Below are 24870 nucleotides of genomic sequence, written 5' to 3' on the forward strand. Positions count from 1 at the left end.
CTGTACTAGTCAGGGCCACCCATACTAGGTTGGTTTGCTGTAAGCGACCTACAGGGATGGGGAACCTGCGGCCTCAAGGCCACATATGGCCTTCTGGACCATCAAGTGCGGCCTTCTACGGCCTTCAATATATGTAAAGTATATTTCTGCTTTGACACTGAATATTGTGTGTTTGAAATCATTCTACAGCTATTATGTCAACTATACTATATTCACGTGAGTCATGGCTAAATGGTGATATTAAACCCATCGAAAAGCAATATAAATGGGTGTATTAAAACAACTTTTGGGGGTCAGGGAAAACTACTAATAATGACTTATGTATGGTAGAACTGGGACTTCCGCCGATGAGGGCATTAATGAAATCGAGGCAAAGGAAATTCTTGAAAAAGATTGTGCTTGAAAGGAATAATATGGAGGAGGACCCTTTAATTCATGCCAGGCGAATAGTGATGAGCTATAATGACTCTGTTTGGAGGTATATACGAAACCTTATCTCTGATAAGACTGATGATATCGAGGAAGGAAAATGTGAACTCCAATTCCAGTAGGATTGTATCCTATAAAACTGTTAACCCAGATTTAGTCGTTCATGACATTTATACAAACCGATTAAGACTTAATGAAATAGAACGTGTATCATGGACAAGAATGCGGTCAAGTGCTCATTCATTGGTAGTTGAGACAGGTCGGTGGAACAGAAGAGGCAGAGGCCGTCTGCCAATGGATGAGAGGTTGTGTTCATGCGGTGGAGTCCAGACGGAGACTAATGTCATTGAAAATTGTGAACTTTCGTTACAGATCAGGCAGACGTATAACGTTACCACAGCTTTGGACTTGCTAGTAACCAGAACTGATTATGATGTCGTATGCAAAATTGTACATGAGCTTCTTTCTTTGTATTGGATGTAACATTATTATAATGTGTAAATTTGTAATTACAGGAACTTGTTGATGGCGTATAGTTAAATTGGTTTTGTTTTTAGTTTTAGTACAATATATGTGTAATTGAAATTAATTTAGTATGCATAAGAGGTGGTACAAAATCTATTGTATTTAATTTTGTAATTTGGACCAAATATTCTTTTGTAAAATTCAGATTATTTTGTATTGTGGTCAATGGAAATATCTATCTATCTATCTATCTGTCTATCTATCTACACACATACAAATATGTACACACAGGCAATAGAAAAGTTGTGTTCAGTGATGTACCGTACTTCCTTTAGAATGGAAGCAATTTTTCCTTGATTTCAATGAAGCTTAACTGAATACAATTAGCCGTTTCCTTGTTAGCTGCAGCAGCTGTTGTAGCTGACAAGGAAAAACTGCTAGTTGCAACGAGTGACTGATTTAACGTATGTGCTTTCACTGATGAGTTTTGATTGTATGAAAAACAGCTTCCCTTAGGTAACCTTAACGCAAGGACAAAAGGAACAGACATTTTAACAACTTCAATAAAGGAGGACTAAATTCTACTTCCTTATTATAATACGTTATGCACTGATGGTGTTCCAGCTATGATGGCTAAACACTAGGGATTTATTGAACATCTTTAGAAAGCAAATAATTGAATTTTTTTTTTAATGAAAACAGCTAAGTGTGTTTAAACAGACGCAATATTTTACTGGGATGTTGCATTTTTATGTGAAGTGATTGCATAAAAAGTATCTACTCGCCAATATAAAATATGGAAAAGATTATATTGTTGATATTTATAAGCTATCTTTTCCAAAAGATTAGTATTATTTTACTTATCACTTCAATACAAAGAACCTAATTGTCTAACTAAAGTAATTTGAAAAGGACATGCTTTCGACATTATTCTCTCACTTACGCTAGTTTGAAAACATCCAAACTTGAATGAAATATTTCAAAATTTAGTTTTCAACATAATTCATTTACTGATTACTTGTATGAAAAGTACTTGATTCGAATATTTGAAAATGCAATGCTTTAAATTTTTATAAACCTGTCACTCTTTCTTTAGATTACTAATACATTACTTGGAGGATAAAATAACCAACAAAATTCTATGCGGCCTTAAGGAGCATTGAGGAATTGCAAGATGGCCTTCATCCAAAAAGGGTTCCCCATCCCTGGCATAGACTGCAGATCAAGTCCCAAAACTTCCCGTGAGTTTAAGCTGTTTAATGGGGAGGTTACTGCTCTGTTGAAACTGGAACTGAAACCAGACTAACCTTTAGCCTTTACATTGTAGTCATTCAAATGTATCCACAGAGTTATTTTAAGTTTTCAAAGCCTGCGTCATTATATATATATATATATATATATATATATATATATATATATATATATATATATATATATATATATATTATATATATTTGGTCATGCTCTGCGGCACTGACAGACATATAACTACTCGGTCTCTCCCCGTGGTGAGAAGGGGTGCCCTAAGAGGTAGTTAGGAAAGAGGGTGGGGGTGCGAAGGGTTGAATATGTGTGTGTGCATATCTGTTTATATATACATGTATATATGCATACATACACACTGTACACTTACAGAGAGAGAGAGAGAGAGAGAGAGAGAGAGAGAGAGAGAGAGAGAGAGAGATCAAATGATCTCACCCTTTCACATCAACATGTAAACATTTGCAACCAATCAACGCTCATAATAAATTCACAGTTTTTAAAAGCTTTACAATATCAGATTCGTTAAGGAATTGCATTAATTGGGCCTTGCAACATCCTATGTGAAACGGAGGCGAGCTTTCTTTCAAGCCGTGCAATTGTTCATTTGTTTTAATTGTTAAAATTTGTTGGAAATCTCCTTGGGAGTTGTGGTTGTAATCATTATTATTATTATTATTATTATTATTATTATTATTATTATTATTATTATTGACATTGCAATATTGCACATACTCTTGCAGACGTATCCTAATTTTTTTGCTGGCAACAACGAGACCCAACACACACACACACCACTCTCTTTCTCTCTCTCTCTCTCTCTCTCTCTCTCTCTCTCTCTCTCTCCTCTCTCTCTATCTCTCTCTCTCTCTCTCTCTCTCTCGTACGTAAATCCGAATTATTGTCAACACACTTAGTAAAGTGGTCTTACATGTTTCATCATATACTTGGCGTTATTCTCTCTCTCTCTCTCTCTCTCTCTCTCTCTCTCTCTCTCTCTCTCTCTCTCTCTCTCTCTCTCTCTCTCTCTCTCTCTTACGTAAATCCGAATTATTGTCAACACACTTTAGTAAAGTGGTCTTACATGTTTCATCATATACTAGGCGTTATTCTCTCTCTCTCTCTCTCTCTCTCTCTCTCTCTCTCTCTCCTCTCTCTCTCTCTCTCTCTCTCTCTCTCTCTCTCTCTTACGTAAATCCGAATTATTGTCACACACTTTAGTAAAGTGGTCTTACATGTTTCATCATATACTTGGCGTTATTCTCTCTCTCTCTCTCTCTCTCTCTCTCTCTCTCTCTCTCTCTCTCCTCTCTCTCTATCTCTCTCTCTCTCTCTCTCGGAAAGAGGAAAGACACTGCTAATATATAGCATTAGAGGACATGAAGATGGTAAAATTGGAAGATATTACAGTGCTAAAACAAAACAATGATAACGAGGAGAGAGAGAGAGAGAGATGAGAGAGAGAGGAGAGAGAGAGAGAGAGAGAGAGAGAGAGAGGAGAGAGAGAGAGAGTAACTGAAGTAGTTTTAGACAAGAATATTCCAATAAAACTCAATACGAAGATTTATAAGACCGATATCAAACCAGTACTATTATGAGAGACAGAGATTTTGGCACTTGAGAAGAAAGAGCAGGACTTTTTGAGAGAACCAAGATGAGGATGGTAAGATGGAATGCTGGAATATCACTGCTGGAATGGAGGGAGAGTCAAGATATGAGTAGAGTGTGTGTGGTATATGTAATGTAGAGAAGGTTTAAGGAAGCTCGTCGTCGTATATACTGTGGCCATATAGTAAGTAGGGAAAATGTAAGGAATAGAAGTAGCTGGAGAAAGTTGACTCAAGCGGCCGACCCTTCTGTACAGTGGAACTAATGGTGCTCAAAGAAGAGGGAGTTTATTGGTATGAAAAATAGTGTTATGATGAATTATATATATAATATATATATAGTATTACTATTATTACTAGCCAAGCTACAACCCTAATTGGAAAAGCAGTATGATGCAAGACCAAGGGCTCCAACCGTGAAAAACAGCCCAGTGAGGAAAGAAAATAAGGAAATGGATAAACTATACATGAGAAATAATGAATAATAATATAGAATATTTTAAGAACAGTAACATATATGTAAACATTTGCAATAAGTTTGAACTTATGAAGTTTATTCCACAGTCTGATCACAGGTGGAATGAAACTTTTAAAATACTGTTTATTACTGAATCTTATATTTTATAAAGGAGATGAATCAGAACATTTTCACGTGATTTCAATCTTAATTTTAATATTATTATTATTATTATTATTATTATTATTATTATTATTATTATTATTATTACATTATCGTTATCCTCATTTTATTTTATTGTTTATTATTATTATTATTATTTTTATTATTATTATTATTATTATTATTATTATTATTATTATTATGTTATTGTTGATATTATTTTTATTAATCTCATATTATTATTATTATTATTATTATTATTATTATTATTATTATTATTAGAATTAGTAGTACTAACGCGATTTTATAACTTTTTTGTTGATACTTTTGTAATTGTTATTATCATTTTATTATGTATATTTATCATTATTACTCTCCTTATTATTATTATTATTATTATTATTATTATTGTTGTAATTATTATTATTATTATCATAATTATCATTATTATTATTATTATTATTTCGAATCTCTTAGCAAACATACCCAAAAGGCCAACTTCAACCCTCCACAGCCATGCAATAAAGTCCATTTCCCGTTGCTTCAACACAGGCATATGACCTCTAATGGCTTAGAGCACCTCTTAATCAACTTACGACAGCCCGCTGTCTTCTCTTCGAAAAGCCACAAAGAAGAAAAGATAGGAGAAAAAGGTGTTAAACTTGGTTAGATCCTTTTTTTTCTTTTCTTTTTTTTACGAAGAGGAAAAATACATTGAATGAATTTTTGTACTGCGAAAACTGTCAATGTGTTTAAGTAGTTTTGTGTGATTTTCTATTTAACACAGAAACACACACACACTCACACACACAAACATAATTAATTATGTGCTAACTAGCTGTTCGATAATGCTTCTATTTCTTCTAAGTGGCTAATTAGCTGTTCAAGAATTACGTATTCAAGCACATTTGAAATAAAGGATATTTTCGAAATATATCTATAGGAGTTTGATTCCTGATCTTATATGGAATAATTGGATATAACTATGATTGAAAATTTTTATTAGCCCTACAGTATAAGTTTACTTTTATTTGCCTTTTAAGCCTCGTTTTTTACACCATTAATCACTTAAATACATTACATAATTGAACAATCATGAAATAGAATGTGTATATTTAACATTTTATATTAGAATTATTATCACTCAAAATTATTTCTATACCAAGTTTCGTTTATTAGTTTTGACATTTGTACGATAACAAGAATTCGTTGTCAGACGTAAGATAAATAGTTTCAAAATCCTAAATAACAAAACATCATATTTCATTGATGAAAAATTAATAGAATATGTATATTTTACATTTTATAAAAGAATTATTATAATTGAAAAGCAATTCTATACCGAGTTTCGTATATTAGTTTTGACATTGTACGATAACTTTTAATTTTCTTCAAAGTTCAATCAGCTGATGATGTATGTAAACAAACATGGCGGCCTGCTCAAATCGCCGGCAAATTAATTCTTCGATTTTCGTCAATTCTTCGTTATTTCCTCCTTTATTATCTACAAAGGTAAGTTTATATTGCAAATTAATATCTTTATTGATGTTTATAGTTAATTAATTACGTTTTCTAATGTACAAGTTCATTTTATGACAGGACCGTCTGAAGCCCCTAAGGTGACCCCAAGCAAGATTTGATTTGTGGTGTCCATTGGTCCTCAACATCACCTTTGCTTAGTTATGACTTGTGCTTGATTGTTTCATGCAATGTGAAGGTGTAACTAACCGAATTGAGGTTGTGAATTCACAATATACTCCAGAATTCAATTTTCACAATTGTAATTTAAATTGCGTAGTTTGTCCCTTTAGTTTTATTATAGTTTAGTACAATATCAATTAGGACATTGGAACTTGGGGGTGTATGTATGAAAGTGGCCACCTGTATGTATTATTATGTCTACCTTAGAGTATGGCAGTGTAAGGGGGGTGGGGGGCATAGGGGTACCTTAGAGTATGGCAGTGTAAGGGGGGTGGGGGGCATAGGGGTACCTTAGAGTATGGCAGTGTAAGGGGGGTGGGGGGCATAGGGGTACCTTAGAGTATGGCAGTGTAAGGGGGGTGGGGGGCATAGGGGTACCTTAGAGTATGGCAGTGTAAGGGGGGTGGGGGGCATAGGGGTACCTTAGAGTATGGCAGTGTAAGGGGGGTGGGGGGCATAGGGGTACCTTAGAGTATGGCAGTGTAAGGGGGGTGGGGGGCATAGGGGTACCTTAGAGTATGGCAGTGTAAGGGGGGTGGGGGGCATAGGGGGCGTCAGTCCACCCCCCCCCCCCCCCATTAGGTAAGGACATGGTTTGTGAGTTAGGTTAGGGGGGAAAGTTTAGGTTAGTTGACGTCCATCTTTAATGAACGTGTGAGGAACTGGCCTCTCATATACAAAGGCTCCGGAACTTGCATAATATAATAGATGTCTCTAAATACAGCATTTTGAATCCCATGGCCTACTGTCGGCATCCACTGTTAGTTTAGACATATAATTTAATAAAGAAAAGTGTTTAATTCACTAAGTTATAGAACATTTAGGTTTTATTTTATATTTATATTAACAGAAATTTTCCCAAAACGACTTTATTTAGTAAATTTCAACCCATAACCATGAATTGCTGAGTTCTGATAATCGAAGTAATCAAATCTTAAGTTTTTATAATTGAAAATTAATGCCCAAATTCCATCCCACATGTTCTGCTTGCCAGAACATAGGAGCAATGAGGAAATGATTGTCAGAGAAAATAACCAATAAATCCTTATTTCAATTAAGTAAGAAGTTTATTTGCAATAGGATGAACGCTGCTTCAAACGACAATAGAAAATGGGATGGAAAGTCACGTTTTCTGTGTGTCCAAAAGTCCAGGCAAACTAAAGCTCCAGTGTTTAGACCGTGTTTCATTATTGTTAAGCAGTTGTGATAACTGTGACTGGTTTTTTATGATGATCATTGTCAGGGACTACAAAGTTTAAAAAAGGGATTTAATTATACAATTAGGCTGGTACGTACATGGCGTTTTGAATGTTTTTTTTGATAAAGACGACTGTTTGAAACGCATAGATGTTCCTACACATTTACAAACCTTCGTTCTTTATTAGAGATTGATTTAAGCATAGCTGGAACTTAACAGTTAAAAACTTTTACAATGAGTTGTTGGCAGTAGCCGGTAGATACTCGTTAGTGGTGGGAAAGCCCCACTTTCTGCCCGCAAACAACACAGTCACTTTGATTCCCTGCTGCTGAAGAACACAAACGTGCTATTGGGCATTGGCTTCTCTTCAGACTTGCTCTTTAAGATTTTCTCTCTTTGACTCTTGGACAAGGCGTTTGTTCTCAGTGATGACACTGTGGTGCATCTTTGGACTTAAATCCTTGAAGGGGAATAAAACTTTGGGTGTGATCTTGAGTATCCGGCTAATATCTCGCCTTTGAGTCAGACTTCTCGGATTGTCCAACCCCCTGACGAGTCCGAAAAGAAGACTTTTTCGGGAGAAACGGGTTCCCACTTCCTGAAAGAGACCGTAGTTCTTCGTATGTTTTATGTCGTTGATGATAATATGTTTTAAACTTCTTAGTTGTTCCATAACCGAAATACAAACCACGCTATTTACATAGGCTTTACCTTTTAGCGCAGCTGAAATGACGAGCCAATAGTTTTAACGAGGGTTAATTATCCCCCGCGCTAGTTAGCGGGGGGTGGGGAAGGGTAGCTTGCTACCCCTCCCCCCTCCACACACCAGTGACTTGCTTCACTTCACTTTTGGCTCGGCGGTGATCAGACGTGTCTGCTCATCGTCCTCGTGACAGCCTTTAATTTTCTGCTTTTTCTTTTCAGCGTGTGTGTTGGTTGGAAGTTGACCTTCATTATTATTTCTTTACAATGCGTACATGCCCTGGAGTTGCCGTTCGTCCTTGTGGGACTTTCATGTCGGACGTAACTACGGATCCGCACACCCTTTGCCCTCAACGTCGGGGCCGATGATGTGACCAGGAGAACATGTGCCGTGAGTGCAGGGAGTGGTCTGCCTCCCAGTGGGAGAGGTTTGGCCGTCGGCGTAAGAAGAAGTCCAAGAGAGACCGTTCTCCTTCGGGGTTAGCCTTGAAGGAGGAAGGTTCTCGGGACTCTTCTTCCGCCGCCCAAACCTCCTCCGAAGCTCCCCCTTGTCCGCCTCCTAAGGAGAGTCGGCCGAGTGGTAGCGCAGGCCCTAGTTCTGTTTCCCGACCTTGGGTGGGGGGAGAGGGCGTCGCCTCTCATAGCGAGGCTGTTCCCCCTCCTCCTCCGGGGGAGGTTATTGATAATGCCTTAACCAATGATGATCTTTTACAGATTTGGTCATCCCTGGGGCTTAAGGGCTTGCCCTCCAGGGTCGCTTTTATTGACCTTGTCTCGTTGGGGGCCGCTGTTAAGCAGTCGCCGGCGGTAGCAGAGGTAGACCCTCTGTCTATTGTCGACGTCGTGGTGACAGAGGCCTCCGACGTGGCTGGGCCTTCCGCCGCAGGTGCTGTTGCTGGTGATGGTGCTCAAGGCTCTCCTCCTCCTTCCGTACATCCTTCGAAGGGGGAAGTGAGTCCTTCGGTCTCGACTGCTGCTCAGCTTCCTTCTGAGGGAAGTGTTTTGATGGAGACTCCCCTTCGGAGGACCGATGGTCCCGACGATCTCCCCCGAGGCCGCTTCCGCCGTAAGGCTCACCGCCCTCTACGCCACAAGGGCCTCCCTACCCCTTACAGGGGGACTAAGAGACGCCTTTTTGGCTCTTCGTCCTCCGGGGGGGACTCTCCTCGTTAGCCTCAACCTACTGCTCCGCCCTCCTTGAACCTCTCTGCAGACCGCTCACCATCTCTTGCCGGATCTTCGCCTTCTGGAGAACTCGTCACCCGACGGGCAACGGTCCCTTCGGGGCTAAGGGATTCTTCCCTTACGCGAGCAGTGCTAGCGCACAAGCGCTCTCCTGCTCGCCAGCGCTCTCCTGCTCGCCAGCGCTCTCCTGCTCGCCAGCGCTCTCCTGCTCGCCAGCGCTCTCCTGCTCGCTAGCGATCTCCTGCTCGCCAGCGCTCTCCTGCTCGTCGACGATCTCCTGCTCGCCAAGACTCTCCTGCTCGCCGACGCTCACCTGCTCGTCGGCTCTCTCCTGATGTACGCCCCCCTCGCCAGCGCTCTCCTGCTCGTCAGCTCTCTTCCGAGCGTCAGCGCTCATTTGAGGACCATCGCCCTGCGGTCTCTGACCACCCTTTAGTTCCTGCTGAACTCCCTGCTCACCATCTGCCTGGTCCTGTGGCTACCCAACATCATGCTGCGCGTGTGTCAGAAACACATGTTCGCCAACGCGCCAGCGATCTTCCCGTTCCTGCTCGTGAACGCGCCGCACCACCTGTCCTCTCACAGGACACGCGTCGACCTTCTGCTCGCCAGCGATCACCTACGTGCCAGCAATTACCTCCTCGCCAGCGTTCACCTGCTTGCCAGCGCGCACAGGCGATCTTAGTATCGCATATTCAACAGCGACAACTAACGCGCCGACGTTCGCCAACGCTCCTGAAGGAACATGGTTCGCCAGCTTCTAGCTCGCCATCGCGCGATCGCCCGCCTGCACATGCCGCTCGCCATTGCACGATCGCCCTCCTGCGCATGCTGCTCGCCATCGCACGACCCTGCACGATCGCCCGCTTACGCATGCTGCTCCTCATCGCACAACCCTGAACGATCACCCTCCTGCGGATGCTGATCACCATCGCACCCCATCACGCGATCATTCACCTGCGCATGCTGCTCGCCATCGCACAACCCTGAACGATCGCCCGCTTACGCATGCTGCTCCTCATCGCACAACCCTGAACGATCGCCCTCCTGCGGATGCTGATCACCATCGCACCCTTTCACGCGATCATTCACCTGCGCATGCTGCTCGCCATCGCACAACCCTGCACGATCGCCCGCTTACGCATGCTGCTCCTCATCGCACAACCCTGAACGATCGCCCTCCTGCGGATGCTGATCACCATCGCACCCTATCACGCGATCATTCACCTGCGCATGCTGCTCACCATAGCTTACCATTACGCGGTCATTCTCCTGCGCATGCTGCTCACCATCGCACACCAGTGCGTCGACATACCACATCGCGCCATCGCCAACTTGAGCGACTGCACTCACCAGCTCGTCATCGATCGCCTGTGGATCTACATCGCCAGCGATCTTCCTCACCTACGCGGCAGCACGATCCCTCGCCGTCGCGCCAACGCTTGCGTTCGTCGCCTCGGACACTTGTTCATTTACCTGCCCACCCTCGCGCCCACTCGCCTGCGCGCCCGTGCGATCGCTCGCCTGTGCGCCCGCGCGACCACTCGCCTGTGCGCCCGCGCGATCATCCAACTGCGCGCCCGCGCGATGGCTCGCCCGCACTCCCGCGCGACCATTCGCCCTCGCGCGACCATCGTTCGCGGCGAATTCCACAGCTGGTGGTAGCAGCAGGGACTCGTGCTCCTAGACGGCACTCGGGATCACCTCCATCCAAGCACAGGTTGGTAGTGCAGGACGAAGACAGGTCAGTACAGCATTCTTCCCCACCTTCTTTTCAGGCAGGTACCGTCGTGTCCACTCCAAAGGATCGCCCGATCCCTTTCTCTTTAGCAAGGATTTCGGACTCTGTGTCCTTGGAGCAGCAGACTTGGTTTGGTCCGCTGGCACGGGCGTTAGTGAGGGTTATGAAACCAGCACTCGCCGGCCAGGGTGACAAACCAGCGGCTCTGTCTCCTACGCTGAAGAGGAGTGGACTTCGTGGTGACTTCCCCTAGGGCGAAGTTGGTTCCCAAGAGGTCGGTCTCGAAGGACCCTTCTCCTGCACGAGTACTCTCTCCTTCTCCCGTGGACGAGGCCTTTCCGTCCTCAGGTGAGTCCAGTGGGGCGGTAGTCTTCCCCTCGGCACCAGGGGGGGAGACTTCGCTTCAGGCAGGAGAATCGTCTCGTGAGGAAGGGGCCCCTCGAACCTCGTTGTTGGGATCCTGTATCCCTCCCAGGAGGGAACCCAAGGATTCCAAGACCGTCCCTAAATCCTCTGCAAGGATTCGTCAGGAACCCACGACTACCCAGGGGAATGTCCACGTATCACCCCAGGAAGAGATTCCTGGGGCAGGAGACTTAGCTGCCAGCCCGCAGGGAGGAGAACAGCAAGAGTCCGAACATGCCTTCTGGCAGGTCCTAAGCCTGATAAGGACACTTAACAGACTTACGGATCCAGTCATCGCCCCCCGTGAAGGCAAAGACACGATTCTGGATGAAGTGTTTGACGTTCGGAAGGCCCCTAAGACCAGTGCAGCTCTGCCCTGGTCTCGGGGGCTGAAAAGTGCCAGAGCTAGGGCCAACGCTCAGCTCGCACTTCTTGCCTCCTCCAGTCGTTCCACTGCCGGGAACAAGTTTATCCCTCCTCCTCGCCTTCAGCAGAGGAGGTATTTCGAGATCCTGGGTGAGCACAACCTCGCTCTTCCTCTCCATCAATCTGTGGAGGAGCTGGCGAAGGGAGTTCCTCTGGAGAAACTCTCTGCCCGGCAGGTGTCGTTCTCGGCGGCAGAGATCCTTAACCACGAGAAGGTCGCTAAGTGTGCCATGCAGGCCACTTCGTGGCTGGACTTCTGGCTAGGATCTCTGGGCATCCTATTGCGATCGGAGGACTTGTCCAAGGAGACCAATAGGAAAGCCCTAGAGACCTTCTTGCTCTCGGGCACCCGCTCCATCGAGTTTTTGGCGCACCAGGTTACCACCCTGTGGGCCAACTTGGTGTTGAAGCGTCGCGATGCTGTGTCCGAGAGATTCCATCCGAAGGTCCCCGCCGTAGATGTGTGTAGGCTCCGACATGCTTCCCTTCTGGGGGAGAGCCTGTTTGAGCCTCAAGACTTGGAGCGAACGGCTGAGAGGTGGAGGAAATCCAGCACGGACTCCCTCCTCCACAGGGCCCTTACAACTCGGCCCTATAAGCCTCCAGCCCCGCCACAAAGTAGCAACAGCCTCGTAAGGCTCCCAAACAGGCACCGGCAGCTAAGAAAGTGGTGTCTAAGCCCCAGCCCTTTCCAGCCAAGGTCAAGAGGGGCGGTAAGTCCTCCAGGGGAGGCAAGACTCCTAGGGATGGCGGCCGCGGCCGCAAGCCCTAGGGGTAGCAGTCCCCCTGCGTGTCCACCTGTGGGGGGATGCCTTCAGCGTTGCGTCCGCAGGTGGCAGCAACACGGGGCCGATGCTTGGACGGTCTCAGTGATCGGCCAAGGTTATCGCGTCCCGTTCACGTCATCTCAACCTCCCCTGACAGCGAATCCAGTGTCGTTGAGCTCCTATGCCATGGGATCGGCAAAGGGGCTGGCCCTTCAGGCCGAAGTCAAGACCATGTTCGAGAAGGGTGCTCTTCAGGAGGTCGTGGACGGCTCCCCAGGCTTCTTCAGTCGACTCTTTCTTGTAAAGAAGGCTACTGGAGGCTGGAGACCCGTCATCGATCTCTCAGCTCTGAACAGGTTTGTCAAACAAACCCGGTTCAGCATGGAGACAGCAGACACGGTCAGACTTGCGGTGAGACCACAAGACTTCATGTGTACACTGGATCTAAAGGACGCGTACTTCCAGATCCCAATCCATCCGTCTTCCAGGAAGTACCTGAGATTCTGCCTAGACAACAAGATCTACCAGTTCAAAGTGCTGTGTTTCGGTCTCTCCACAGCTCCTCAGGTGTTCACCAGAGTGTTCACCCTGATTTCATCTTGGGCGCACAGGAACGGCATTCGTCTCCTTCGTTACCTAGACGATTGGCTGATCCTAGCAGACTCGGAGTCGACCCTTCTTCGGCACCGAGACAGGCTTCTGGATCTTTGCCAGGATCTGGGGATCGTGGTAAACCTCGAGAAGTCCTCTCTGCAGCCGTCCCAACGACTGGTTTATCTAGGCATGCTAATAGACACCAATCTCCACAAAGCCTTTCCATCAGACGACCGGATAGCAAGGCTGAGGAGGGTGGCGAAGCCTTTTCTCAGGCGAAAAGAACTCCCCGCCCAATCGTGGTTGCGTCTCTTAGGCCACCTATCCTCCCTGGCCCGTCTGGTTCCAAACAGCCGCCTCAGGATGAGATCCCTTCAATGGCGGCTCAAGTCCCAGTGGAATCAAGGATCCGATTCCCCGGACATTCTGATCCCAATGGGGTCTCTGGAACAGACGGAATTGCGGTGGTGGCTGGCCGACAAGAACCTGCGGAAGGGAGTGAGTCTTTTCGTCCTCCCCTCGGAATTGACTCTGTTTTCGGACGCGTCAAAAGAAGGGTGGGGGGCGCACGTTCTGAACCAGAGGGCCTCAGGCCTTTGGTCAGAATCAGAAAAGTGCCTACACATCAACCTGCTAGAATTGAAGGCCGTCTTTCTGGCTCTTCAGCAGTTCCAACGGTCCCTGGCGGGTCACTCCATGGTGGTGATGAGCGACAACACCACGGTAGTGGCTTATATCAACAAGCAGGGAGGCACTTTTTCGCAACAGCTATCCCATCTTGCAGTAGAGACTCTGAGGTGGACCGAAACCCACTCGATAACACTATCAGCTCGCTTCATTCCTGGCAAGAGGAATTTGCTTGCCGACAGTCTGAGCAGGGCTTCGCAGATAGTGAGTACCGAGTGGTCTTTGGATCCTCAGATAGCCAACAAAGTCTTGACTTTGTGGGGTTCCCCGACTGTGGACTTGTTCGCGACAGCCTTGAACTTCAAGCTGCCCCTGTACTGCTCACCAGTCCTGGACCCCAAGGCACTCTGGCAAGATGCTTTCCAGCAACGGTGGGACAACATCGACGTGTACGCCTTCCCACCATTCTGTCTGATGAGAAGGGTGCTCAACAGGACCAGACTATCGGTCAACTGTTCCATGACTCTAGTAGCTCCGCTATGGCATCACGCGGAATGGTTTCCGGACCTTCTGCAACTCCTGACGGAACTCCCAAGGGAGCTACCTCCACGACACGAGCTTCTCAGACAACCCCACTCCGGTGTCCCTCACAGGGCTGTAGCCTCGCTTCGGCTTCACGCCTGGAGACTATCCAGCGTCACCTCGCGGAGAGAGGCTTTTCGCAACAGGTTGCGGAGAGAATGTCTCGGCACCTGCGAAGGTCTTCTGAGGGAATCTACCAAGCGAAGTGGAGAGTCTTTTGTGGTTGGTGTCGTGGAAGGGGTATCTCTCCACTCGATGCCACTATTCCAGCAATAGCGGACTTCCTTGTGTATCTGCGAGAAGAAATGCGCCTTTCTGTCTCGGCGGTGAAAGGCTATCGCTCAGCCTTAAGCTTGGCCTTCAGATTGAAGGGCGTGGATATTTCTTCGTCGCTAGAACTCTCTTTACTCATACGTAGCTATGAGCTTACCTGCCCCCAGTCGGAAGTGAGACCCCCTCCTTGGAACGTGGTTCGAGTCCTCAGGTCTCTCAAGAGACCTCCCTTCGAGCCATTACGCCAGGCCTCCGATCGCCACCTGTCTTGGAAGACGGCTTTCCTACTCGCCTTGGCCTCGGCCAAGCGAGTTAGTGAACTTCATGGTCTCTCGTACGATATCGCCCATTCAAGGGGATAGGGGGAGGTAACGTTCAGGTTCGTCCCTGAGTTTCTGGCCAAGACTCAGAATCCTGGAGTGCCGGATCCTCGGTTCGACTCTTTCAGGATCGCGAGTCTCCGTTCTGTAACAAACGACCCAGACCAGCTGCTACTATGCCCAGTGAGGTGTCTGAGGTACTACTTGAAGAGAACGGCTGCAGTCCGTCCTCATGTGCGAGCTTTGTTTGTGAGCACAGGCAGGACAAAGAGGAGGGTCACCAGGAACACCATCTCAGCTTGGATTCGAAGGGTTATCCACCATGCCCTGAATCCTGACCCTCCTCCGTCACGTCGCCCTCGGGCCCACGATGTCAGGGGTATTGCTACATCCCTGGCCTTCAAGAGAAACTTCTCTGTGACGCAGGTACTTCAAGCTGGGGTCTGGAAGCGTTAAACGACCTTCACAGCCCACTACCTGCAAGACGTGACCCACAGGAGCCTCGATACGTTCTCTATCGGCCCTGTGGTGGCTGCACAACAGCTGGTCTAACCTCAGGCTCCTTTTTGGACAAGTAGCAGTAGGTTGAGGGTGTTGTTACCCGGTCTTAGTCTGCGTGAATGAAAGAGTATGTCTGACCCTTACTTCTTTCTTCATTCTCCCCTCTCTTGGGGAAGCAGCATCCTGGTCCTCGCATAGCTGACCTCGACCTCTGCAGGTAACCCATGCTTCTTTGTGCTCCTAGTATTAAGCTTAATACTGTTGCGTCTCCCATACCCTGACGAGGTGGTATGGGGAACGTCCTATCCTAGAATTCCTATCTGAAGGTCTCAAGGTCAACTTCATAGGACGAGTCACACTCTCCTCCTCACACTGCTTATGTAGGCCACTCGTTCCTAGCGATGCTAGGAACCTGTGAGGTACAGGGGCTCCCTCTCTCTAGTGCTGCTCACTGAGGGATCGAGCCCCCGGGCAAGCCGAAGTCAGTAAGGCTGGGGACTTTCCACCCTTCCTAAGGGGTAAGTCACCCTTTGTAAATAGCGTGGTTTGTATTTCGGTTACGGAACAAATGACAAATTCGAAGATAATTTGTATTTTTCCTAACCATACAAACCTTAGCTATTTACACATATGTGCCCGCCATCCCTGACCCCCAAGTCAAGTCCTACCTCTAAGTGAAGTGAAGCAAGTCACCGGTGTGTGGAGGGGGGAGGGGTAGCAATCTACCTTTCCCCACCCCCCCGCTAACTAGCGGGGGGGGGGTGTAATTAACCCTCGTTAAAACTATTGGCTCGTTATTTCAGCTGCGCTAAAAGGTAAACCCTATGTAAATAGCTAAGGTTTGTATGGTTAGGAAAAATACAAATTATCTTCGAATTTGTCATTTTTCGCTGGTTATTGTCATGAAAAACGTTCAAAATACTGGAGCCCTTGTCTGCCATACATTCCGAATGCACAGAAAATATGGATTTCCATCTCATTCTCTAGACTAAAGAATGGTTTGTAGCACTTAAAACAGTCTTTACACTCATCAAATAGTCTGTCCTATTCCTTACACATTCTCCTTCACACACCAAACAACACAAAGATAACTGAAAATTTTTCCTTTACTCAAGGTGTTAACTACTGCACTGTACAGTAATTGTTCAGTGGCTACTTTGCTCTTGGTAAAGGTAGAAGAGAGACTAGCAATGATAAAGCAGCTCCGCTAGGAGAAGGACACTCCAAAATCAAACCATTGTTCTCTAGTCTTGGGTAGGGCCATAGCCTCTGTACCATGGTCTTCCACTGTCTTGGGTTAGAGTTCTCTTATTCGAGGGGACATTCAGGCACATGATTCTACCTGTTTTTTGTTTCTTTCCTCACTGGGCTGTTTTTTTTATAAGGGCTTATAGCATCCTACTTTTTCAACTAGGGTTGTAGCTTAGCTAGTAATGATAATAATAATAAAGATCGTTGGTTTGTATTACATATATATATATATATACTGTATATATATAGAGAGAGAGAGAGAGAGAGAGCGCGCGCGCACAGTCTAATATGATCTTCATGAATGATCTGGTGGAAGTGCAAAGAAAATATGTGCACATGAACTGTTATTATTATTATTATTATTATTATTATTATTATTATTATTATCACAAGCTAAGCTATAACCCTGGTTGGAAAAGCAAGATGCTATAAGCCCAAGTGCTTCTACAAGGAAAAATAGCTCAGTGAAGAAAGGAAGTTAACAAACTACAAGAGAATTAATGAACAATTTAAATTAAATATTTTATGAACAGTAACAACATTGAATTATATCTTTCATATATAAACCATAAAAACTTAAGAAAAAAAAAGAGGAAGAGAAATAAGATAGAACAGTGTGCCCGAGTGTACCCTCAAGCAAGAAAACTCCAATCCAAGACAGTGGAAGGCCATGGTACAGAGGCTATGGCACTACCCAAGACTACAGAACAATGATTTGATTTTAGAGTGTCCTTCTCCTAGAGGAGCTGCTTACCATAGCTAAAGAGTCTCTTCTACCCTCACCAAGAGGACAGGAGAATGTGTTGTACTGAAAGAGGGAATGTCTGAAATTGAATTGGACATAAGAATAGGCTGAAGTATTGACAAATGAAAAGTTTGTACTTGAAAAAAAAAAAATTCTTAAAAATGCTATCTCTGAAGATATTGATATGCATTATGCTAATACAGTTCTTTAGTTTTGTATGTGTTTTGATACGTTAATATATTTTATACATTGTATGTTACTGAATTGCTGTACTGTATTACGTGCTGAAATTCCTTTTGACAATTTCAGGACCTTGTGCCATGACGTCAAAGATGTACGACGCCAAACGCGAAGCTCCTAGCATGATGCCTTTCGTCGCCACGGGTCAGATGGGAGGTGGCTGCATCAACGAAGGGGAAGTGTACGAGGTGCATCTTGGAAGGGTCTATTTGAAGAGAAGCTCCAATGAAAAGTTGCAGCAGCATTTAAAGTACATTTACCCCTTCACAAGTCTTGTGGTACATGGAAAAGGTATTTAATTCTTATCAGAGTTTTTTCAGATGTCTGGTTTATAAAGTCTATGGGATTGAAGTGAATGAGTTCTCTCCATTCTCTGCAATCTAATGCCCCTTTTCTGCCCTGCGTTCTGAGCCGTTATATTGGTTCTAAGCCACTTTATTCCATTTGAACCACTTCATTGACTTAAACGATTTTCAAATCGTCTCGGTCAATGAGATTTCAATGACGTATGTATTATTTCTATTTGTGCTTTACCATAGTTCTTCGAGATCTGACTTTTCCTCCCCACACGTGGCCATTCTTTTTTATTTCGTGGATGTTCAGAGTTTGAAATGGACATATGACGAAAGAAGTAAAGAAGGATTAAGCTGGAAAGTGTTGGGGGCGACCAACGGAAAGCTTCAGTAGATCAGAAGACCCGAGTTGAAATTGCTTAGAATTGAAGGGAGGGATGAGAGAAAGCATTATGTCTAACTCTACAGACCAATTATCTTAATGGTCTAATAGTAAAGTGCTGTATGATGGAGTATCTATTTCAAGAAGGGGACTTCTTGGGACACGCGTAGTTCTTATGGATGCAACTTCTGTATGTTCGCCCCTTTTTTTCATGACTACCGGTACCGTATATGCAAGGATGTTTTTGTGAGTGGCAGTGTCCTTTGTTTTAGCCATGGCTCTTGCTATCCTTCTTTCTCTTTTTGTGTCTGGTAAAACTTCATACCATTAGTAAACAGGTTATTTCCTGATGAATGCTTGTAAACGAGGCTTAAGTGATGGTGATCCAGAAATTTGTCAACTTGAAGATTATATCAAAGTTATTTTCAATACTTCAAAAACTTTGAAGCAATCATTTTGTCCCTCATAGAAAACCACAACATAACTTTCGAATTCCCTTCAAGATTCCAAAATAAGTAAACCAGACAAAGTTCCTGTGCTGTGCTCAGACTCTGTATCAAAAGTGTCTCATTGTAATCTTATAGAGAGTGCATCATTAGGACGATCGCTCGTCACTTACACATTATCAGTTTTCCTGGTTGTTGTAATTTGAAGGGAATTATTTCAAGATCCATCATTTGTTTATTTTCTGTAACACTGGACCAGTCAAGATTACTATTTTGAATGTGGATTACATGTGAAACGAGTTCCCTCCTCTCTCTTCGATTCTCCCAAACTCATATCATTGTTAGGTTTTCTTGTGTCCCCTTTGACCTTCTTACAGGTCAAGAAGAGGCAGCGTCCATGGCTAAACTTCTCCTAACCAACTGTTCCTTGTCCCTTTTTGTCCTGTGTCAAAACTTCATCATTTTTTTAGTACCATTTGGGATTATTTCCTCTGCCAAAGAAGTTATGTCTTTACTCCTTTATTGTTTTGGGTCATTAGTGTAGAGGTACCTTATGGCACATGAATTCAGCCAAATGTTTTCATAATTGACAACAATTGATTAGGATTTTGAAAGCAATTAAAAGGTGATATTCTTGATACTAAAACAGCGATGGAAAGGAGAATATGATTCACACTGATTTTGTTGTAATCAATGATAACAGCTGAGCAGAGTTTGAGCGCAGTCTTTTAACTCCTTCAAGATGTTAAGGCCATGTTTGGAGTTTCTCCTCTGGATTATAAAAGAGGACGGATAATTCAGATATCTTTTGTATTTAGATCCATTTGACAGGAGTTACACATTAGATCCGTATCCCATCTCATGTTTGCAGTAGATATTTCTGGATGACATCTGAATGTTCCATGAGTAGCTTCTTTATAAGTTATGCAGAAAACTGAACTTGAGTTGAACGAGGACAATTAATAGACCCTATCCAGGTTCATTATGCTTAAGAAGTCAGCAGATGTTGCTTCAAATGTTTTATTCCACCGTTATTGGAACATTGACTGTCTGTCTGCATGTCAGAAGCTACGTTGAATCTTTATCTTTTAAGGCAAACTTGCTTGAGGTTATGATTTTCTTGTTGTGAAATAGTGTCTGTTTGCTTGGAAGAGTCCAGACGTCTGTTGGGATCACTTAGTCTACTTTAACACCCAACTGCAGGCAAGGCCCTATACTCACTTTATGTAAATCAAGCAAACCTTGTCAATGATGGTACTAATCAAAATATGTCTTCTTCTTATCATAAGTGGTCGGTTGCCTGATGCGCCCTTTCCAATGGCTTCTTTTAAATGCATCTTCTTCCACCAAACCTCTTCTCTCCACATCCTCCTTCACCTTATCTCTCCATCTAATTCCCTGCCCCCCTCTCGATCTTCTCCCCTTAACAGGTTCCTTCCAAGCCCATCCTTATTCCCTCCTCACCATTCATTCTCACGACGTGTCCACACCATCTGTCGTGACACTCTTATCACCTCTAACCTTCAGTATGCCTGTCATCTTCCGTGGTAGGATCTAATTAAATCGGGATATCTCCTTGATGCCTTCAGACTTTTTGGTGTATAGGTACCAAAAATACTTGATTTCCTTTAAAGTTATATAATCTCTGTGGCATTACTTTTGATTTTGAGGCTCACAGCTTGAAGAAGAAAAGTCTTGATAATACTTAAAGATGGACCATTTTTTATTTATCCTATACAGTCCCTGAATTTACATTGTAGCAGAAGTTAATTTGTTTGGTATATTTATTTTTGTTTCTTATTTCTTCCTCTTGTTTTTTCCATCCGGGTATTTGAGTCTCTCAAGAAGCTTGCTGTACAGACTTGTTTTCTGTGAATTTTTGCTCATTTTGAATAATGGAATTGCTAGAATAGAAAGCTTCTTAGTTTATTTCCTTTGGTCCAAAACTACTTCAATTAAATCATATTTACCTTAAAAATTACTTGATATCTTAATTGAATTATTATTATTCTTATTATTATCATTATTGTCACTATCTAAGTTGGAAAACCAAGTTATTTTCCCTGTTGGAGCCCTGGGGCTTACAGCATCCTGCTTTTCCAACTAGGGTTGTAGCTTAGCAAGTAATAATAATAATACTTGGAGGGGTGGGGGCTTCCTCGCCATCCTCCAGTAAGTATCTCGTTATGAATTTGAACAGCCCAAGTTCCAGCTGAGCTGAAAGCAGACTCTTATCAAAGGACTCAGGTTTGTGTAGTCAGGAGAAATACAAATTACTTTTAGAATTTGTGATATTTTCTATATAACAAAGCCAATGTTTTGCTTTTCATTATTTCTATATTATGGTGCTGTATTTTCTGTTGTATTTTCTCTTTAATAAACAAAGTTTTTCAGCACACTACAGTATCCTGTATATAACAATATGTCTGCTGTATGCATTACTCAAAGGGCACTTTTCTTCCTTCTACCCTACCTACGTGTTCCCCCCTCCTCTCTTCTTTCTTGCTGTCCATCCTCATAACGTTCCCTTCATGCTGCAGGTGCTGAATAGCCTCCCTGGGCCCTGTGTTGGGCCATCTGGTCCAAATTCATAAATCCAATTGAACCAGTATATCCTTTTTACTGTTACATTTTAATTATTAGTATTTTTATTCGCCACAGACACACTAAAATGTTTATTGAGAACACAGACAAATCCAGCCATGACAGACCACAGAGGCAGCTGCCAATGACCTCGGATCACCTAGCAGCCCAGTCTGCCCTACCTGAACCTCGACATGTCACATGGAGGACCACCCCAAGTCTAGACATCTTGCCATCATGAACCTTATAAAGTCTGAGTACTTAAAAGATGCTTCTCAAGTCATGCCGTGTCCTGTCCTTACTCTGGCCAGCGTCAGTGTGTGAGTATCACCAGGTCTTCTTATGACTGTATTCAAACCTTACACTTTCTAGAGCTCATGGTTCTATCATGTTAAGCATGAAGGTTGTTTGTTTGTTCCTACACAAATACAAACCTCGTACTCCAACAGAAGTATGCTTTCAGAGAAGGTGGATGTTACAGCTGTTTGAACTTCACTGAGGTGGAGGTAGTAATTGCTAGGTAGTGGGGAAGACCCTCACATCTGACCGGCCACTGAGCCCTCACATTGTTTTCAGCTGCTTTAGAATACAGGTGAGCTTCTTAGATAATTGTGTTGGCAGATCATCGTGGGAGAGGAATGTTTGGAAGGAATGAGGGATTTGTAGTGGTTTCCTGATAACTGTGTGACAGGTGTCTTTTCAAACCTGCCAATATCCACATTCTTGTTTCTGTTAGACAGCATTCCTCTTTGCTATTTATTCCCTCACTTGTGTGGCCGAGTGATGGCTATGACAACATATTCCTAAGAAGGTTGGCAAGCCTTAGACATTGATGTGCAAGTGCAGTACACAAGACTTCTACTGTGGGAGAAGCTGTGCTGCTGTAGGAGTTCCCTCGACTCCCTTCACTGGAGACCAAGAAGTCTACAACTCAATGCAGAGGACTCCTGTGTGTGCATCCACAAGCTTCCTTCTGAGAACGTACCTTCGCCTTCTAGTATGGACAGATACTCCAGAGTTCACTTGATTACATTGCACAGGATCCCTACAGTACGTTTCAGAGTGTACCATCCGCTAGATCCTACATGCCGTGCCCCAAGAGAAAGAACCCTATGTGTGTGCCAGATCACCAGTCACATAGGATATTCTTCCTCTAGATCCTACCAAGGGAGACTTCTCTGAGAACATCCAGAATGACTGGTCTATAGGAGACACGTACTTGTGACTCCTGACGTTTCCATCCCTACGGGAGAGAGTGTGTGGTACAGAAATTGTTCTTTCCTCTTCCTGGACGATCTTTCATATCGTTCCCAGTAGAGAGAAGGAAGCAGTGCATACCTCTGTTATATCCGGTCTCATACCTAAGGAAGTACTGTACCCTCAACCGAACACTGCTACTTCCCCCAAAGAATAAGACATCTGAGCAAAGTAGCAGTTAGTCTTTGGTGATCTCTCTCCAAGTACGCAAGGATGGTACGTACCAAGAACATAGCCAGCTCTAAGCAGCACAGGATATAAAGTTGTTCACACCTGTTGTCAGCACTTCGTTTCGTTGCACTTCTTAAAAGATTTTATTTTAATTGTTTGTTACTTCTCTTTTAGTTTTATTTATTTCCTTATTTCTTTTCCTCACTGGGCTTTTTTTCCTGTTGGAGCCCATTCTGCTTTTCCAACTAAGGTTGTAGCTTAGCTAGTAATAATAGTAATAGCATGTAGATCTTGTCATTGGAGGTATTCTTTTGCAGCACAAGGACATCCACAAAGATACGTGGACTTCACCAGCCATGTGTCAATTACAAAAATCAAATAGATCAAATAGCCATTAATAAAGAGAAAAGGAGGACTCTGAGAAATGTAGGAAGCTTTAGAGGTGCAGATATTTGTAGTGATCACCACCATGTCATGCCACTTATAAATTAAAACTGACAGCACCCAACAGAAAGGTAGATAGAATACCTAGATTTGATACAACTAAGCTTCTAGAAGAGGAGCACACAGAAACATTTACAATTGAATCTAGGAATCAATTTGCAGTCTTAGAGCCTTTAAAAGACGAAGAGCTGACAATTAATGAAGAATGGCGTGATGTGAAGAACATATATCAGTCAGTTGGTAGTGAAGTCTCGGAAGTCGTAGTTACAAGGAGAAAACCATGGATATCAAATGATACTTGGGATATTATAAAAAAGAGACAAAGACAAATTAATTGTTGAAAATTTTTGAGGAAGTAATGAAAATTACAAGGTATAGCATGCTAAGTATTTCAATATTGATAGTGAGGTCAAAAGAAAAGCCAGGAATGACTGGAGAGAATATTTAGACAGTAAAGCAGATGAGGCTGACAAAGCTATGAATTCAGGGAGTGGTTATGGTGTGAGCATTACTCATGGAATTATTAATGAAATCTCTATGGGGAGGCCAAGAAGTCCCTTTTCTTTGGAGGGATGTACTGTATAGAAAACAGTGGTAGAAGGCTCCTTCATCCACTCTACAGTTATTGTCATGGGCCCAGGCCCTTCGAAGACGGCTGCAGCGAAACTTTTGGTATCTGCCATACCTTCAGTATTGTCTTTGAAGAAACTCTGTCTGCCTCCAAAATAGGATCAGGACCTCCATCTGCTTCTTCCTCTTATGGAAAGTGTTGACAGTGCTCCACCCTACCATGCCTGATCTGGCAGTTCAGGAGGGCTGGTAGAGGTAAGAAGTAAGGTAAGAGGACTCGTAAGTCGACAGTCCCCTTTTCCAAGTGCAGAGAGTGCGGATGCTCGTCTTCACATCGGGCAACCTGGAGCAGAGCAGAAAGAAAGAAGAGAGAAGGACTTTGTGCGTTTGGTGGACCTGAAGGACGCTTGTTTTCAAAGACCCGTTCGTCAGTCTTACAGGAAGTACTTCTGCTTCATCCTCAGGAGATTAGTAGACCAATTCAAAGCTTTGTGCTTCGACTGTGCACTGCTTACGTAAGTTGTCACTCTGGTCTCATTTTGTGGCTCTTGGACGGGATATGGCTTTTGAGGAGTTTTGTCATCTGTCTGATCCTGGCTTCTTCCAAAAGGCAGTTGCTTGAGGTGTTAGACCGACTACCCTCTTTTGTCGCAATCTGGGGTTTGTGATGAATTTTGAAAAGCAGTCTCTCCCTCCTCAACCGAGGATCAAGTGCCTTGGCATGCAGATAGATATGATAGTCTTTCCACCAGACAATCTCATTGACATAACCAGAGAGGTGTTGCTCCCGTTCCCGTTTGAGAAGCTTATTCAACATAGGTGGCTCCACAAGCAATCTCTTCATTAGTGTGTGAGGTGTCACTGGCCGTTAGCTAGCGATCTCCAGTGGTGTAAGATTTGTGGGATAATCTTATCTGGTAGCTGGACAACACAAACCCCACCAAGAGTGCTTCAGGGAAATGGGTCTCAGAAGAAAAGCACCTCAAAATCAACTTGTGGAAATGAATGCAGCATTCCTAACACAATAAACTTTCCGACACAGTTTAATAGGGTACTCAGTAGTGTTGATGAGCGACAACGCTACAG

The 24870-nt window shown here is 44.0% G+C and overlaps 2 protein-coding genes across 3 annotated transcripts in view; both read left to right on the top strand.

The window, feature by feature from the left end:
• The window catches only part of LOC137618979 (hepatitis A virus cellular receptor 2 homolog), a 600331-nt gene that overhangs the window by 309658 nt on the left and 265803 nt on the right, over positions 1-24870 (top strand). The gene's annotated exons all lie outside the window — the stretch shown is intronic.
• Positions 1-24870, top strand: part of LOC137618653 (uncharacterized) — a 170539-nt gene that overhangs the window by 143620 nt on the left and 2049 nt on the right. Inside the window, exons 1-3 of one of the 2 annotated variants that reach the window (XR_011039774.1) lie at positions 5779-5892; positions 17708-17929; positions 21421-21662. Coding sequence is in view for 1 of the 2 variants with exons in the window: in XM_068348788.1 (XP_068204889.1) it covers positions 17708-17929; positions 21421-21491 (293 nt within the window). In the remaining variant the exon portion in view is untranslated. Of the gene's footprint in view, positions 1-5778; positions 5893-17707; positions 17930-21420; positions 21663-24870 lie in introns of those variants that run through there. The other variant, XM_068348788.1, reaches the window with a different exon arrangement.

Source organism: Palaemon carinicauda, chromosome 25, assembly GCF_036898095.1.
Source record: "Palaemon carinicauda isolate YSFRI2023 chromosome 25, ASM3689809v2, whole genome shotgun sequence".
Lineage (NCBI taxonomy): Eukaryota > Metazoa > Arthropoda > Malacostraca > Decapoda > Palaemonidae > Palaemon > Palaemon carinicauda.